Source organism: Rhineura floridana, chromosome 6 (genome assembly GCF_030035675.1).
Source record: "Rhineura floridana isolate rRhiFlo1 chromosome 6, rRhiFlo1.hap2, whole genome shotgun sequence".
NCBI lineage: Eukaryota > Metazoa > Chordata > Lepidosauria > Squamata > Rhineuridae > Rhineura > Rhineura floridana.
In genome coordinates this window covers 114,680,270-114,696,684 of record NC_084485.1, presented here as the reverse complement: position 1 = coordinate 114,696,684, position 16,415 = coordinate 114,680,270, and the positions used below count along the sequence as shown (strand labels likewise).

General features: G+C 41.1%; 3 protein-coding genes across 7 annotated transcripts in view; 1 reads left to right on the top strand and 2 right to left on the bottom strand.

Annotated features, from left to right (window-relative positions):
- The window catches only part of SPATA1 (spermatogenesis associated 1), a 42,163-nt gene extending 41,330 nt beyond the window's left edge, over positions 1 to 833 (bottom strand). Inside the window, exon 1 of one of the 4 annotated variants that reach the window (XM_061633495.1) lies at positions 562 to 833. In XM_061633495.1, coding sequence (XP_061489479.1) covers positions 562 to 639 — 78 coding nt within the window. In that variant the 5' untranslated portion in view covers positions 640 to 833. The remainder of the gene's footprint in view (positions 1 to 561) is intronic. The other 3 variants (XM_061633499.1, XM_061633498.1, XM_061633496.1) reach the window with 3 other exon arrangements.
- An 81-nt stretch (positions 834 to 914) lies between these two features.
- Positions 915 to 6,205, top strand: GNG5 (G protein subunit gamma 5). The gene is made up of 4 exons (XM_061633508.1): positions 915 to 1,223; positions 1,563 to 1,881; positions 3,861 to 4,015; positions 5,059 to 6,205. The coding sequence occupies exons 2-3, from the start codon at positions 1,801 to 1,803 to the stop codon at positions 3,984 to 3,986; spliced, it is 207 nt and encodes a 68-aa protein (XP_061489492.1). The 5' UTR covers positions 915 to 1,223; positions 1,563 to 1,800; the 3' UTR covers positions 3,987 to 4,015; positions 5,059 to 6,205.
- A 43-nt stretch (positions 6,206 to 6,248) lies between these two features.
- RPF1 (ribosome production factor 1 homolog) lies at positions 6,249 to 14,085 on the bottom strand. 2 transcript variants are annotated; one of them, XM_061633501.1, is made up of 9 exons: positions 13,861 to 14,085; positions 13,178 to 13,234; positions 11,417 to 11,497; positions 10,498 to 10,593; positions 9,481 to 9,634; positions 9,106 to 9,188; positions 8,837 to 9,018; positions 8,625 to 8,751; positions 6,249 to 6,742 (listed from the first exon to the last, which is right to left on the bottom strand). In XM_061633501.1, exons 1-9 carry the CDS (start codon positions 14,068 to 14,070, stop codon positions 6,701 to 6,703), a joined length of 1,032 nt encoding a protein of 343 aa, XP_061489485.1. In that variant the 5' UTR covers positions 14,071 to 14,085; the 3' UTR covers positions 6,249 to 6,700. The 2 variants fall into 2 exon arrangements, with proteins under 2 accessions (XP_061489485.1, XP_061489486.1); XM_061633502.1 differs by lacking the exon at positions 13,861 to 14,085 and adding an exon at positions 13,461 to 13,562.
- Between the last annotated feature and the right edge of the window lie 2,330 nt (positions 14,086 to 16,415).

Genomic DNA, 16,415 nt, shown 5'->3' with positions numbered 1-16,415 from the left:
ACTCTATGATTCTATGGAAAAGGCAAGATTCACACTGACTTGACAGACTGTGGACTCAGTAAAGGTTACCTCCAAATATTATTATTATTACATTTATATCCCACCTTTCCTCCAGGGAGCTCAAGGTGGCATTCAGACATGGTTCTCCCACTCCTGATGTTATCCTCACAACAACCCTGTGAGGTAGGTAAAGCTGATAGTGACTGGCCCAAGGTCACCCAGTGAGCTTTATGGCTGAGCAGGGATTTGAACCCTGGTCTCCCAGTTCTTAGTCCGACACTGTAGCCATTACACCACACTGGCTCTCAAATAAACATACAGTGGAAAAAACGAAATTAATTGTGATAAAAGAGTGCTGGCCTTGGGCACTCATGTCATATTCCTTTCCCCCCCCCCCCCGAAGTCATAAGACGAGTTTAGAAATTAAATTTCTGGTGCTCGATGAGAATGAAAATAAAAACAAAGGAGAAAGTTCACTGGGCAAAAAAAGGGAGAAAGGTATAAATAATAGGGGAAATGTTGAATTTCACGTACGTCTTCCTCCCCCCGGCCCCCCCTTACCAGTGGAAGGAGAGAGAATGGGAAGCTAGTTAGGAGGATCTTTCGTGAGTTGTTCTTTATTGAGGCAGGTATGACCATGGTAACTTCTTTAGAGCTTAACTCTGCCACAAACGTGGGGTAGGGAGGGACTGGGCCATGAGCCTTGGGAGGTAAATGAGACCTCCAGTGACTACCCTCCCAGCCAGCGCCACCTTTCCCAATTGAGTTCACACAGGGCGAGGCATAAGTAAGCCTAGCGTCTGTTCTCCCGCCCCAAAGAACTTAACGAGCCGTTGCGCAGGCGCCGACGGCCTGCAGACGAGAGCGTAGAAATAGGAAAAGGGTAAAATAAAACACACATCTTACGGAGACGAAAATTGCCAGTTGCTTTTCCAGCTGCCGCTCCCCCAGTTCCTTGGGGCCAAAGCGAGGAATTACATAGTTATTATGAGGCAACAGGGGGTCCACTCAGAAAGGAAAGACAGAAGATCGTGTATTTTCCAACTCGGGTATTACCCCCGGTTTTAAACATTAACTGAGGCGGCTGGTTTGGATTTGTCCAAAATGTACGCCCCCCCAAATAACCAGCCTTCTGGTTCCCCCAGAGATTAGTGTGTTTAACTCTGCGATCCCATATTTATTCAGAAGTAAGCCCCATTGAATTCAACGGGACATATTCCCAGGTAAACGGGAATAATATTGCCGACTAAGCTCTCCCCCAATTTCATCAAATCTCCCTCTCTCCCACCACCCACACCAACCCTCTCAACGGCATGCAGAGGGCTTGAGCTTTATTTGTAGTCGGGCACATTACCCTTTTAATGCTTAAAAACTTCTTTTAAAGTTAACATTAATCCTCGTCTTTGCTATTGCAGTTGCAAGGAAGAGAGACGGGCAAGATGCTGGTATCCGATCTCAGCGCGCCACTACACTAAACCTATTCTTTTTCGGGAGTTTTATGGCGAAGCAAAGCCTAACACTAAACCTCTGCTTTTCTCCCTCGTTTTGTTTTCTCTGGGCAGCTCTCACTTCCGTCCCTGGAGAGAACCGAAAGGCAACTTCTGGAAGGAGCCTGCCAGCGAGCGTTGTGTGTGAGTCTACATCACACGAGTCTATGGCCGGGAGAGTTTGCCAAGCGCCGGAAACTTGGTAGAAAGTTACGAGAAGCCTCCGTCGGCGGGTCTTTTACTCCCTTCCCGACACCGCACGCAAGAGCGAGCGAGAGAGCGAGCGAGCGAGCGAGCTGAGAGTCAGGGGACCATGTCCGGTTCCTCCAACGTGGCGGCGATGAAGAAAGTGGTACAGCAGCTGCGCCTTGAGGCCAGCGTGAGCCGCGTGAAGGTAAGAGACGGAGAGAGGAGGAGGAGGAGGAGGAGGGGTAGGGGTGGGTGTCGCTCCTGCCGGGACCAGCCCCTTGGCCGCCATAACCGAGCCTCGGGGGAGTGCTTAGTCATGGTTGCTCCCTGGGGCTCTTCTCAGGTCCCACCGCCCCACCTCGACTTCAAGTGCTGTGTCTGAATTTCGATCCCTTTCAGACATGGGGAGATTTGGTGCAGTGTGCCTTTGAGCATGTGCAGAGTATCATTCCGGCAGCCCTTGAACAATATCCAACCCACTCAAGTGGCTGGAAGTAGGGCGGAGGAGCCGCCAAGTAGGCTGGACGTTGCCCCAGTAAGTTAGATCTCAGCCGGGCCCGTTACATGCTTCCTGGAGAAGCGACTGGGTTCTTCTCCGCGACTTCGGCCCCACCCAGACCTGATCCCGCTGGGAGGCGGCTGGGGTTAGCTCGAGCTGTCTTTGGAAGCAGTGAAGAGGGTGATTTGTTATCTCTTTCTGTTGGGAGGTTTTTGTTTCTCAAAGGAAGGGAGGGAGGTGCAAGACTGATCTGGCAAACCGACTTGGAGTCCGCCCTGGCCGCAAAATGGGGAAGTGTGCAAGGCCCCAGGAAAACGAGAAGACCGTTCAGCGGCTCCCGACTTAAAAACAACCGCTTAGCCTTTGTACTCGGCCCTAATTAAGTCGGAAGACTTCATCATAATAGTAAAGTTTGTGTCGTTTTTCTTAAGTGCTCAAAGCACTTCACATTCGAACTAGAGGAACCTTTACAACAATCCTGTAACATCTATGAATTAAGTCCTGGTAAACTGCATTCAGTGTTGCTTTAGTTAACTGTTAATCTACTTTAACCATTCTATTGTACTTATCACATCCAATCCCAGGAAGGGCAATCTGTTATGGAAGCAGGATCCCTGTGCCACCACTTTTCCTTAAAGGGAGAGATGTTTAGAGCAATATGTACAATTCCCAATGTTATGAATTGTCACATTCAGAGAGCATCTATTTGTGCTGCTCGTCAGTACAGTTATGGCAGGGGTGGGGAACCTGCGGCCTTCTAGATTTTGATGGACTTCTGCTCCCATCATCTTTGGTAATTGGCTATACTGGCTGGGAAAAATCAAGTCCAGCAATATATCGAGAGCCACAGCTTCCCCATCCTTGAGTTATAGAGAGGCTTGGTCCCAAGTTCATTCTGTAGCTTCTCCCATTAACTAACTGTTCAAGTGGTAATTCTTGAACAGTGGTGCAGGTAGGGCTGGATCTCAGGGTCAAATCACCTAGAGAACAGCAGGTGATGGAGGCAGCAATCTGTGGGGACTGATGTTGCTCACCACCACATCCTTTTTTATTTTGGGGAACAGGTGGCTGGGCATGTATATAGTACAGATGCTCACTTTAATTTTGCTTTAAAATATATTATCCTTTTATACAACAAAATTCTGCTAATTCCCAGAATAAGTGTATTTATTATGAGGGCAGCAGAAGGAAACTCCATTTGTTCCTATAGTCATGATGGTGCCATGATTTGGTTTTGTTTTTTGCTGTAATGATTTAGAAATAATTGTAAAGCATGCAATGGCAGCTGGAGGAAAATATTCTGCACTTCATAATTGTAGGAATACACTTGGCTCTCTAAGGGGTCTCTGTTAAGTCTATTAGGTGCAGGGTCTAAAATTACCTAGCTGCATCACTGCTTGGAGACCTGCTGCTAGTGATGGAAAACATTATTAGGCTAGATAGAGCATCATTTTAACTGGTGGCTTCATACATACATGAATACATACATAAAATATAATCACATTTTCAAATGTCTTAATTCCTGAGGCAGGTTTCTGTATTCTTGAGATAAAGGTGCTTGTGGGTCTTACAGGGCATGATGCTTAAGAAAAATCCATTTTGATTTCTGGTTGGCTAAGTATACCAACATCCCACTAAGTTAATAAAGCATATTCCTGAATCATGTGGCTGTGAATTTGTTCCAGGTTTCACAAGCTGCAGCTGACTTAAAGCAGTTTTGTCTGCAGAACGCACATCATGATCCCCTACTAACAGGAGTTTCTTCAAGTACAAATCCATTTAGGCCACAGAAAGTTTGTTCATTTCTCTAACTTTGTGACCTACATGGGATCTTTTAGTGGTAAGTCTTTTAAGTTTATTATATGACTTTGGTTTCCTTAAAGCAGCGATAGGGAATCTGTGGCCTTGTAGCTGCTGTTGGCCTCCAACTCCAAATGGTCAGGAATGATGGAGATTGTAGTCCAGCAACATCTGGAGGACCACAGATCCCTCACCATGCTGTAAAATGTAGTGGTTCTATGCCCTCCCCTACAGAGTTAAACTTACAGTTTCCACTTAAATTGGATACTAGATGTGCCTCCTAGGAAGCAAGTCCCACTGTGCTCAATAGGGCTTCCGCCCAGGCAAGTGTATAGCATTACAGCTTTTCACCTAAGTTTCTAGGCTAAATAGTAGTTTGCTGTTGTGAATCATAGATGAGTTCCAATTGCATATGTATCTTTTAATCTACTGTAATTTTGAACATTTTCATATAATTCTTAAATTTCTTGGAGATATGGAGCTGTACTTAGCTTTTTATTGAATATTAATATAAGTAATGTTAAAATAAATCCTTTGAACCCCTGTGGGCTGTGACCAAAGGCAGGCAGCTTTTCCCAGCCTAGTGTCCTCCAGCTGTCATGGGCTATAACCCCCATTGGCCCAAGCCAGCATGCAGGGAATTGTGGAGGGCACCACGTTAGGGAAGCTGCTCCACCTAGAGTATTTGAAGGAACAGATACTACTGTATGTCTTTTAATATTTGGATAAAACCCTGCTTCACATTCTGTGTCATAGAGAGACAATACAAGGGCTAGTTAGTCTTGAGCCTTTCTAGAGTGGCACTCTTTCTAGAACTCCCTCCCACAAGATATGCAACTGGTAAACTTCCATTATAACTTTTAAAAGGTTTTGTGGCCACAGAGAAGGGCTCCTACCTTCTTTGGTTTGGTTTGTTATTTTTGCAATCTTGTTTAGGTTTGTTTTGCAAATTGCTGTTGCAAGAACCCAGTTGAATTATGTGGGAACATGAATTCTGAAAACAATTGTAAACAAACAGGGTACTTGCACCTTGGAGACTGTCCTAGTTTTCCTTGAGTGAGATTGTGTTCTTTTGCTTTTCAGATCTAACAACTTTTCATATCTGTTGATGGGTCTGGTCAATATAGAGTGAAGCAGAGTGACTTGGAACCTGTACAGAAACTTTGCCTTGAATGTGCCAATTCAGAGCTAGTAATACTGCTGTATTGTCAAACTTCTTAAAATCTACCTCTCTAAACAAACTTGTATGCTAGTTGCAATAATTTCTGTATCATGGTGGAATCAATTTTATATTCAAATAGAGTTGATTTAGTAACTTGTTAGCATGAAGCTTTACATATTAAATAATGCTGGATATTCTCACAACTTAGCTAGCTTTTTTTAAATAAGGGCCAAGAGCTTAATTAACTTGCCCAAATGCATTGTTGCCAAATGCTGTAACATACAAATGGTTTAAGAGCCCTACTTCTGTGCAGAACACAGCATCATACTGTTTACAGCAACTATGTAGCACTTGCTTTTCCCACCCTGGTTATAGCAAGGGTAATTAGCCTGGTGCCCTTCAAATGCTGTTGGGCTCTTAACTTTCCATCAACCCTTGTCAGCATGGCCAATTGTTAGAGCTGCTATGAGGCACCATACAGTCTACGTTGTGGTTATAGGATTGTACAGCTGTAAGGATATATGAAACATTTGCTTCTGTTTTCAACTAGCCATTTCAGCGTTATTTCCAAGCTGGAAAATGCTTAAGATTATTAACCTTGGTTTAAAAGGGGCTATGGACAAATCATAGTTAAAATTCACCAGTTCTCAGTTAAGACATGACAAGCTATGGTTAATTGAAGAAAGAGCAAATACTATTCGTGGTGTGCATAGCAGCTCATTAACTGCAAGCTTAATATATTGTATTCCGATTTAATATTAGCAGACTTAAGGAAATTTTAATATTTTGATTTAAATGAGAAGTATTAAGTTTTTTTAATGGAGCTTGTTCTTTACTGAAGTTCCTTTACCTGGAAAAGGTAGAACTGTTGGCTATAGAACCTTTCACTAAGCTAGACATGGGAAGTGGAATGTAGTGCTAGTTACTATTCTCATCTATTGTATTTTCAGAGTTGAACAGACTTGCATTTCCTCCAGATCTTCTAGATTTACATATTTCCCTATGCATGTACTTGAATTGTATATCTTCACATTAATAAAATCAGTACTGAATATATTGACCATACAAGTTAATAGTCACAGTAATTTAAAATACAAGACAACTCTTGAAGTAGTGAAAATATCTTATAATCTTTACTTTTGATAAAAGATCTTTATAAACACCTTAAATTACCATATGTGCTGTTACCTGGATGTCAGGATTCTACTCCTAAGATAATGAGTCCACTTTAGAAGCAAAGTAGCCTTTGCAAAGTACTATATTAAATAAGACTACATGATTTTGAGGAATAGAGTTCATAATCCCTTGAATATGAGCAGTCAATAAATGATGGTACTGTTATATGAAATCTTTAGCCACTTCTAAAAAGCAGCAAAGGTAGGTATTTACTCAAGGCAACAAGCATCAGTCTCAACTGTTCATATATAATGCCTGATGAAAATAGCCATTTGTTTGGAGTTTTTCTGTGTGGAGCAAGAGTAGGCTTGAGGAAACACCACAGCAGCCTGTGTATTCCTACTAATGTAGCAGAAAATCAGACAGCGGTTCTGCATTTTTAGTCTGTTAGAGATGGAATTTTCTTCGACTTGTGTCCATTTCACGGCGCTGAAAGATAAGAAAGCATTCACTAGAGCTTGCTACAATATTAAGAATTTTAAAATATTAAACAAGTTTTCATAGGTTCTTTTTTGATATGTCGACTGTATACCCAGATTGATTTGGACTGATCTATGTCTATCATTTAGAAGTGGATTAGTTAGCTACATGGGAACTTCACAAGCTCATTGGCCTGGCTGCTTATATAATTTGGCTCTTTCTGTCAGGGCTGGCCCATGACAAAGGACAAGATGTACTGGCAGCTGACTCTTATTTTGACACTGGTGACGGGAATCCTGAGGAAAATAAGCTAGTGTAAGGGGCACAGGGCAGGCATCATTCAATATCTCATTGCTCCCTCTCCATCTGCCACTTCAAGCAGCTGCCTCATTCTGCCTAATGACAGAGCTGGTCCCACTTCCAATTAATGTGACCAAGAAAGTACCTTCACTAACAAAGAATCAATGAACAGGGCCTCAAGTGTGACTTGAGGCTGCAATCCTAACCCTCCTTACTTGGAAGTAAGCCCCATTGAATTAAATAGGACTTAAATTTGAGTAGAGATATTTAGGGTTCCACTGTAAGCCTTAACCTGTTTGCTCACTACCACAAATAATGACAACTAAGATGGCAGAGTTGACAAGCAGAGGTCCAGCCTCTTATACTTGGAATTGGCAGACAATCTCCCCAAACACACCTCAGTTATGCTGAGCTTCAGAAGATTGCAAATCCTAGTGCAACCATAGGGAAGATTGCTTCTTCCAATTCCAAGCTGAAGCTGAATGGCAACTATATTCCAAAAAAGCATCTTGCCACCAGTTGCACAAACAAGCCCTAGACTAACTCCAGCTCTGGAGAAGAGAACTGGAAATGGGCAACGTATGACAGTACTAATGGGCATCTCTCCCTCCACAAGCAAGCACAGGTGTGGGCTATGGATGGCAGCAATATTTGGAGGTGTGCCTTCGTGATGAAAAGTGAGCTCCAACTACTCTGCAGAGCAGAGGAAATGTGGGACTTGTTTTGGCACATGCCCAAGTGAACCCCAGCTTCAGGTTTGGAGCTAAAAGGAGCAAGGATGATCCTTACAATTGTATTGGGCTTCTGTGGCCATCTAATGCAAAGCACAACTGAAGGGACAAGGCCCACCCACCCGTTCGGCTGCAAAAATGGATCTGAGGGAGGGAAGTAGGAGATTGTCTCCAAATACAAGAAGAGATGCAGCACAGGTCTACTTGATGTTCAATAGAGCTTACTCTCAAATAAATTGTTTTTATTCTGTAAACTGCCCTGAATGCTTTGTTATAAAGCCTATAAATATACAATATACAAAGTCCTGTGATCACACTGAACCAGAAGGGTAAGGGCCTGGAAACCAGATGTTCAACTTGGTTTTAAAAGCCAGCCAAAATCTAAAGATGCCCGACTGTAGGTACCGCACAGTGGAATATGCCCCCAGAAGAATTTTGAATGTTATTTTGACAATGTTGCCATTGTCAAAAAACAGCATTGCAAGTAGCCTTAAAGATGGTTTTGCCATGTAGCAAAGATACTATGGAAGTTCATAATCCTAATGTATACATGAACTAGTTGTATGGGTCTTTGGATTCTGGCCACTTTTCAGGCTTGCTTAGGTGTGTCACTTTATATTCAGCAAAACTGATACTGAAATGGTGAAATATCAAGCATTTTGCACAAAAAGATGTTGCATAATGGGTTGTACTGGAATTCCACCAATATGCAAAATTTCACCAATATACAAAATTCAGTAAAGTAAGTGCTGTTTACCTAATAAGTGGAATATTACTTATACCATGTAGCCATTATCCAGACACTAACATCTCTTACATATACAGAATTCTTCAGTGCTAAGAGTGTTGAAATACAGTACCTTATGAATCCATTCATATTCACCAAATTTGGAATCAAAAGTTCCCTTCTGAAGAGACCTTAATTTCAGGGTAAAACGTGGGCCCAGTTCTTGAATTGCCACTCTTTTCTCATTTCTGAAGATGTATCTTTAAAAGATGATAGGCAATATTAGCAAAAATGTCAAACATTATCAGTTTTCATAGCTTGTAATAGAAATTTTCAAACACTCACCTATGGAATCTGAAAAAGATATAGTCACGCTGATTGTGAAACGTAGCTACTTGTCTACCAATAAACTGAGGATCATGAGGGAAGAGAGAAGCAAACATCCGACCAACAGAATGACCTAATCGCGTTGTAAAGTTGTTCAGGATTATTTCTGGCTGATGCTCTGTGGGATCTTTTCCTTTTCGCTAGAATAAATGAAGAGTAGTGCACTGAATGTTAAACCTTACAGAGTTATACAAGCAGGAGGACTGTGTTTGCCAGAATAAACTCACCTTTATTTCTTTACGCAGACGAACACTACTCATCCTAAAATGAGCTGTTGGGCCTTCAGGCAAGTGACTTAACACTAACCCATCTATTCCAACAGAATAAAGGAAAACACAAATGTGATATAAAAGCATTCAGTACAAAATGCAACTTGTGTAGAATAGTCACAGAATATCCAACGTAACAGCAAATTCTTGCATTTGCTATTCTATACTTCAATTTCCATGTGAAACTTCAATTTCCATGACATACCATACACACACCTTAAGTACCACTAAACTGCTTTTACTATCTGATTGTGCTATATTTGCTAATCATCAATTTTAAGTATCTGATTTAACAACTATTGCATAAAAGATTATTTCATACATGAAGGATACTTGGTATTTTACGATCTTCATTGATAACTATCAGATCTGTGAAGTCCCTTGAGATACACTGTGGAATAATTCTTTTCAGAGCCAGTCCCCTTCGATAGTAAACATGTGAATTTGGAATACATGTCGATAACTGTTCACAGAATCTCACAGTTCTCTGTAAAAAAAGAGTTTACGCAAAAGATTTAGATGGGTATTGTGGGGAAAATACAGCACACAGATCATGCCCAGGAGCTTCACCAGGACTGGGCTAGTTAAACAATTCAGATTTTTTGGCCAAAAAAATAAAAATAAAATTGTTCTAGCAAGTCCATTACAATAATCAAATTTTTAGTGTTTCTCTTCAGACAGAACAATATGAGTTTTGTGAATGGGTCACCATATTTCAATTTTCAGGTTGTATGGAAATTTGTGTAACTTAAAACATTTTAAATAATCTCCACAAAATATGAAGGAAGGCTACTGGAGCCGTCTGGGCAATGCTGATATACCTTTGTGTGCTTTCTGTAGTCCATAGAAAAACTTACAGTAGCACAAACAAAACTTACCCAACTCTGGCAATGGAAGCCAGTTAAAAAAAAAAACTTTCCATATCTCCTGCCAGTGTTTGAGGACTACGCTTGGACAAAAACAAGTAAAGCTTATACAAAAGGCTGTTGTATAAAGTTTTTCTGATATATTTTCTAAGATTATCAAAGAGAGTATGAATGCATGCTACTACCATTTTTGGTGTTAGTTAACTCCTGTGCATGTCTGAGCTCATGCCTGAATTCAATGTGGCTACAAAGCATAAATTTCAGCATCAATTCAGGACAACAGTGATTGGCTGCTACAGACTATTAAGTGGATATCATTCTTTTTTTTAAAAAAAGGGAGAGACCATTCTCAGACTATAATTTACAAAAGGCTAACAAGTCTAGACCCAATAAACAATCCTCAAAGATTATGCCTCCCTATCTTATGTATAAACTAGATGAAATAAGCTTTTATAAAAAAACTTTTTTTAAAAAGTGTTTTTACCCCACGAGGTCTGTCAGATGTTGTGATAAGTATCTTTGGAACTATCTGCCTGTTGAAATAGGGTGCAAATTCATCTGTAGCGTCATCCAAAGTAACCTGGAATGTACAATGATGAATATAGAATGAAATCACACAAGAGTATATTTATTTATTGCTTATTATTACATTTGTTACTAAAAAGATCAAGTTTTTTAAAATTGTTTTAAATTTTTAAAATTGTTTTAAATTGTTTTTAAAAGATGTGTTTTAAATTTGTATATTTGTTTTTAATGTTTTTAGTTACTGTAAACCGCCCAGAGAGCTTCAGCTATGGGGCGGTATATAAATACAATAAATAAAAAAATAAAAACCATCAATTTGGGAGAGTTAATGACCAGCAGTTTTATACTAGATACAAATACTTCAGAGATCTGGATAACAAGCTTTAAAAATTAAGCAGCCCGTATGAGGCCCTTATAAATAAGACTATAAAATACTAAGATCACTTCTTTTTATCTTCAGGAAGATGCTACAGGTATATTTTCAAGATAGGAACACAAGAAGCTGCCTTATACTAAGGTCAGGCTATGTGTCCATCTAGGCCAGTATTATGTTATATGACAAGCAGCAGCTCTTCAGGCTTTCATGTCTTCTGCTACCTGATTCCTTACAGAGATGTGAGGGACTGAACCTGGGAATCTTGAATTTAATATTTTATTAAGAAATGGGCCCTACTAGCTTGAGAATTTAACATTTGATCAGTGACCTGTGACAGTTAGTGCTACGCTACAAAATAGAAAAAAAGATTTAAATATTTTATCCAAATCAGTTTACCTTACTCATTAAATGTAATCATGCAAGACTAACCACAACATAAAAGTTTCAAAAGGGAAATTTTATTTAGAATTGAAGGAAGCTATGGTTTTTCAAATAGTGCTACCTCTTCATCATTTGGATCAACTGTGGTTTCATCATACACACGCTGGTTTTCAATTGTCTTTGGTATTGGCTTTGGTGGTGCCTATAAGAAATAAAAAGTTGGCAAATGAAATGATATATATTTTCCATCTCTCTCTCTCTCTTTTTTTTTTACTAACAGCAGCTCCAGTGGAAAGGATTTTTCTAAAAAAAGAGCGCTGATGCAGTCTGGCAGTAAAATATATATATACACACACATATACCATCACCTCCTTTAGACCTTACTTATGCCAAACACAATGCAGTACCGCTTTACAGTACAGTGAAACATCTGTGTTTACATTAGAACTAAAAACAACATGCTCACACTAAACATAATCAATTTCAACAACTACTGAATTTTAAAAACTTCTAAAACAGAATTATAGCTAGTTAGAAGTTATCAATAGCTTGCAGTTATTGGTATTTACTACTTTTGTATGCAGTCAAGCAGTGGTTATGCTCTTAAAATCTTTTTATCATGACAGAATTAACATCAATATTTCTGCAATGCATAGAAAAGCCACTGAGATGGCAACACCATCTTAGTATTTGTGTGTCATATTTTAACTTTCAAGTCTTTCAATTATATTTCAGTACTCAGGCCCACTGTCAGCACCTGTCAACCTCCGGCATTTGCCAAGGGCCTACCACGGCCAAAGGTTGTTATAGATTGGGCCAGCCTACCCACACTTTCCTGTTTAGTTTTTAATCAAGCAGGGGGCATCTGTGCCTTCCATTTTAAATTCCCCACACTGCCTTGGCGCAACATTATGGTAGGGCATTGTGGGTGGCTTACAGCCACCGCAACGCTACCGCTGTCCACCATTACTGGTAAACACATCAAGATGACCCCATCTAACACCACTTTGGAGGCTCCCTCAAGCCTGGATCATGTTATTATTTGTTAAAATAACCATGGTACACAGATTAGTATTATAACATCTGTGTGACAGATGGGAGTGGACTAGGTTATCAGTAAATTAACAGGCCAGAGTTACTATACTACAACAGCTATCACGGTTACCACATATTACATTCATATGCCAGTGTTGTCACAAGTGAAAATGGACTGAAAGTAAACTGGAGTACTGGGTCCAGGACAGTGTACTTTAGGAAGTATATAGACAAATTGAAACAAATTAAGAGGAAGGCAACAAAGATGCTCAGATGCACAGAAAACAAGCCTAAGTTTAAAGTATCTGAGATGGGACATGACTTGCACCTTTCGAATATCCAAAGGGCTGTCATACAAAAGAGGGCAATTACTTGTTCTCTGCTACCCAAGAGGGAGAACTAGATCTCATGTACTTAAGTTACAGTTTTGGATAGGGTTTGGTTATACATTAGGAAAAGTGTCTTTGCAGTAAAAGCAGTTAGACAATAAAACCAGTTATATGGAGGGGTGTTGGGCTCTCCTTTGCTTGATATTTTCAAGCAGATGCTGGGCAGCCCTCTGTAGGGGATGCTCTACCTTTAATTTCTTGCATCGGACAGTCAGTTGGACTAGATGAGCTACAAGAACCCCTCCAAATCTATGATTTTATCAAATCCCCACATATAGCCTATCCAATGAAACTACACCCAGTAACGAGAAAGTTTTGTACTACCACTTGCTACAACATGTAACAACTACTCCCGATATGCATATAAGAGAATAAACTGTACCAAGTCAGTTATAAATCAATTAAGTTACATTTATTACTAAGAAGCATATGTTAGACACAAATTCCTACCCCTTTACCTTGTCTCCAAGTGCTTCTCGCTCCTTTTTTTTCTTTTTCTTAATGGCTAATTTCTCCTGGACCACAGAGGGAGGAAAGGAAGAGAACAAAACATACTGGTAAGTTTGGATGCTCAGAAAGGAAGACCAAAGATTCTTCTACATATGATAAAAGTAGTATATAAAAGTGCAATCATAGAACACATAGATGAGAACAATCCATGTATGGCTATCAACAACTAGATTTCCCTAAGTTCTAAAACAGGTCTTAAAAGGCGGCAGAACTCATCATATTTTTTCCTACCTTTCTTCCAAGATGTGCAGGTGAGGGAGAAGAAAATGAGATATCACTCTGGAGGTCAGTCTGAGGATACTGCTTTGCCCAGCTCATCTAATGGACTTTCTGGCTGAGTGGACACTTGAATACAGCTCTCATCAACCCAAATCAAACAAAACCTACACTATCTTCTGTTCCTTCTTATAATTCTAGGCAACCTCCGAAGGACAAAGCGTCTCCTTGTACTAATCTCTGTATTTTATTAATACCTTCCCATTTCTACAGCCACCACCAACGCTTTCTACAGCCACAATCATCCCTCCTCGTTTCACGCACATAGTTCCCCAAGTTCAGAGAAGCCACCATGATATCTGAAAACTCCCAACCGCGGGCCTTCCTTTCCACTACCCCCGTTCCTCGCTCGCACCTTCCTTTGCTGCTGCTTCCACCGCAGAAACATGAAATGGCGCCGCTGCTTGTTCTTGATTTCCGAGACACTAAAAGACGGCGGGAACAGGACCTGGTTCTGCTCCGGGGGGCTACCTTGACCCTCCTCCACACCAAGACCCTCACTTGTTCTCTCGACATCATGTTGGTCCCTCTGCCGCTTTTTCCCTTTTCCAGAGCTGCCCGCCATGCCGTCTCCTGAGCTACTGACCTTTTACCTCTCAGCCCTTTTCCTCTTCCGGGGTCATCCACCACTCGCTCACATGGCGCGCATGCGCAAACGTGGAGATGCCTTTTTTACTTTTCAATCCCCCCCCCATGTTAAAGTCACAATATTATGTGTAACGTCTTCATTACTGTAATAGGGTAGTAAGGAGCCATACTGTGCGCCTGTGATGCAAAGTTACTTCATGGGGGGGTGACCAAATGGGAAAGTATTAGGATAAAATATTTTGATGTTGACCAGTATTTATAGCTGGGTTTGTTCCTTAACATTGTGTAAACTTGCAGAAATATTGTTAAGGGATGGATGAAAGACGCGCATGCTCAAAGTTCTCAACCGACGGGTAAGAAGAGAAGATCATTTGCGCATGTGTGAAATGACAACTTGTTGGAATTCTTAAAGAGAGGAAAAACTTAGATTATGGGCTTTGGGCACTGTAACGTCATTTAAACATGAGGTTAGATTATTTAGGACGTTCTTCAGACTCTGTTAGGGCGATATGAGCGTTGGAAGTGACCATTTAACTAGGTTTATCTGGGCAACGCTACTGGGCTGTTGAAAGGCATTTGCCGCTCATCTACAGCACAGGTCTATTACTAGTGGATCTCAGGCTCGGAGCCAGGCTCCCTCCCCTCACCCTTCTGTAAAATGGGGATGGAAATGGAAATGAACTGCCTTCAAGTCGATCCCGACTTATGGCGACCCTATGAATAGGGTTTTCATGGTAAGCGGTATTCAGAAAGGGTTTACCATTGCCTCCCTCTGAGGCTAGTCCTCCCCAGCTGGCTAGAGCCTGTTCAGCTTGCCACAGCTTCACAAGCCAGCCCCTTCCTTGTCTGCAACTGCCAGCTGGGGGGGCAACTGGGCTCCTTTGGACTATGCAGCTTGCCCACAGCTGCACAGGTGGCAGGGCAGTAACCCCTGAGCCACTCACTGTGGGGGGATCTTTAGCTGGCCCTTTACACCCAGGAGATACCAGTGGGGATTTGAACTCACAGACTCTGGACTCCCAGCCAGGCTCTCCTCCCCACAATTGCCCCCAAATGTGCAATATGAGGATACACATATTGCACAGCTTGTTTCTCCTTCCTAGTGCAGGAAGCAATTGCAAGACAATTTTGCTTGAAAAAACTGAAAACTTTTCAAAACAAGAAGAGCTAAATGTAGAAGAACACGAATGTTCATCTTTTCTAATGGGAGATGAGGGTCCGATGCTACCAAATCACACCGATGAGAGTATTGGAGAGTTCCTTTGTCTGTTAAGAGTGGCTGTCGCTTCCATTATTCCTAGAAGAGATAGCCAAGCTTCAGAAAAGCAGGCAGAAAAGCCAGTGTGCAAACAAAGCCACTGCTAGCCCTTCCACAGTCAGTTGCATTCTTATTATGCACCTGTTCAGTTCTTCAGCTTAATTTAGAAACACACGTGAAATTATGGGCTACCTGTTAAAGGTTTGCATGCTGGGCATTAGATATGGGGATGTTCCCTATTCTTGGGGACCTCCCTTATCAACTTGAACCTGATTTTTGCAACTGCCCTTCATGAGATGTTTAAACCCCACCTAACCTATTAGGCTTTTTGATAAGTCTAATTTGACTAAATATATTTTATATGCTTATACCTATACTGTTGAACTTACACGATGACCTTTGTTTCCTTCCGTCGTGTTATATTTTTTGCCTGCAAACTGTATGCTATCTTTTAATTGATTCACTGTTTTGTTTGCTGTTCATCCTGAACATCCTTTGTATCCTGTTGATAAACTGAAACAGAATTATGGCTGAATGAATGAATGGCCACAGTTCTCACCACTTGTTTCCTGTTTTCTGGATTTGTCTGAAGTGTGTCTAATTGATTACAATGTGTCAGCTTTCAGAAAAGCAGTGGGGAGCTTTCTTATTCAAATGTGTTCACAGAGTAGCACAAAGAGAAGCACCTGCTGGTAATCATGGCCGGAGTAGCTTGGTATGGATAGGCCGAGGACAGCAGTATTGAGAGATCTCTCTCAATAGTTCAGGCCCTAAAAAAGATCACCTACCCTTCACTGGAAGACTATGGCTGCGCAGTAGAGCATCTGCTTTGCATGCAAAAGGGCCCTGGTACAATCTACCGCATCTCCAGGTAGGACTGAGAGAACCGTCTGAAAACTTGGAGAGCTGCTGTGAGCTACATGGACCAATGGTCTGATTCTCTTTTATTTATAAAAGTATTTCTACATTGCCCTCTCATAAAATATCAGGATGGTGTTCATCAACATAAAAACACAGAAAGCCACAACATACACAGTACAAAGCAGCTTGCCTATGTAAAGCAG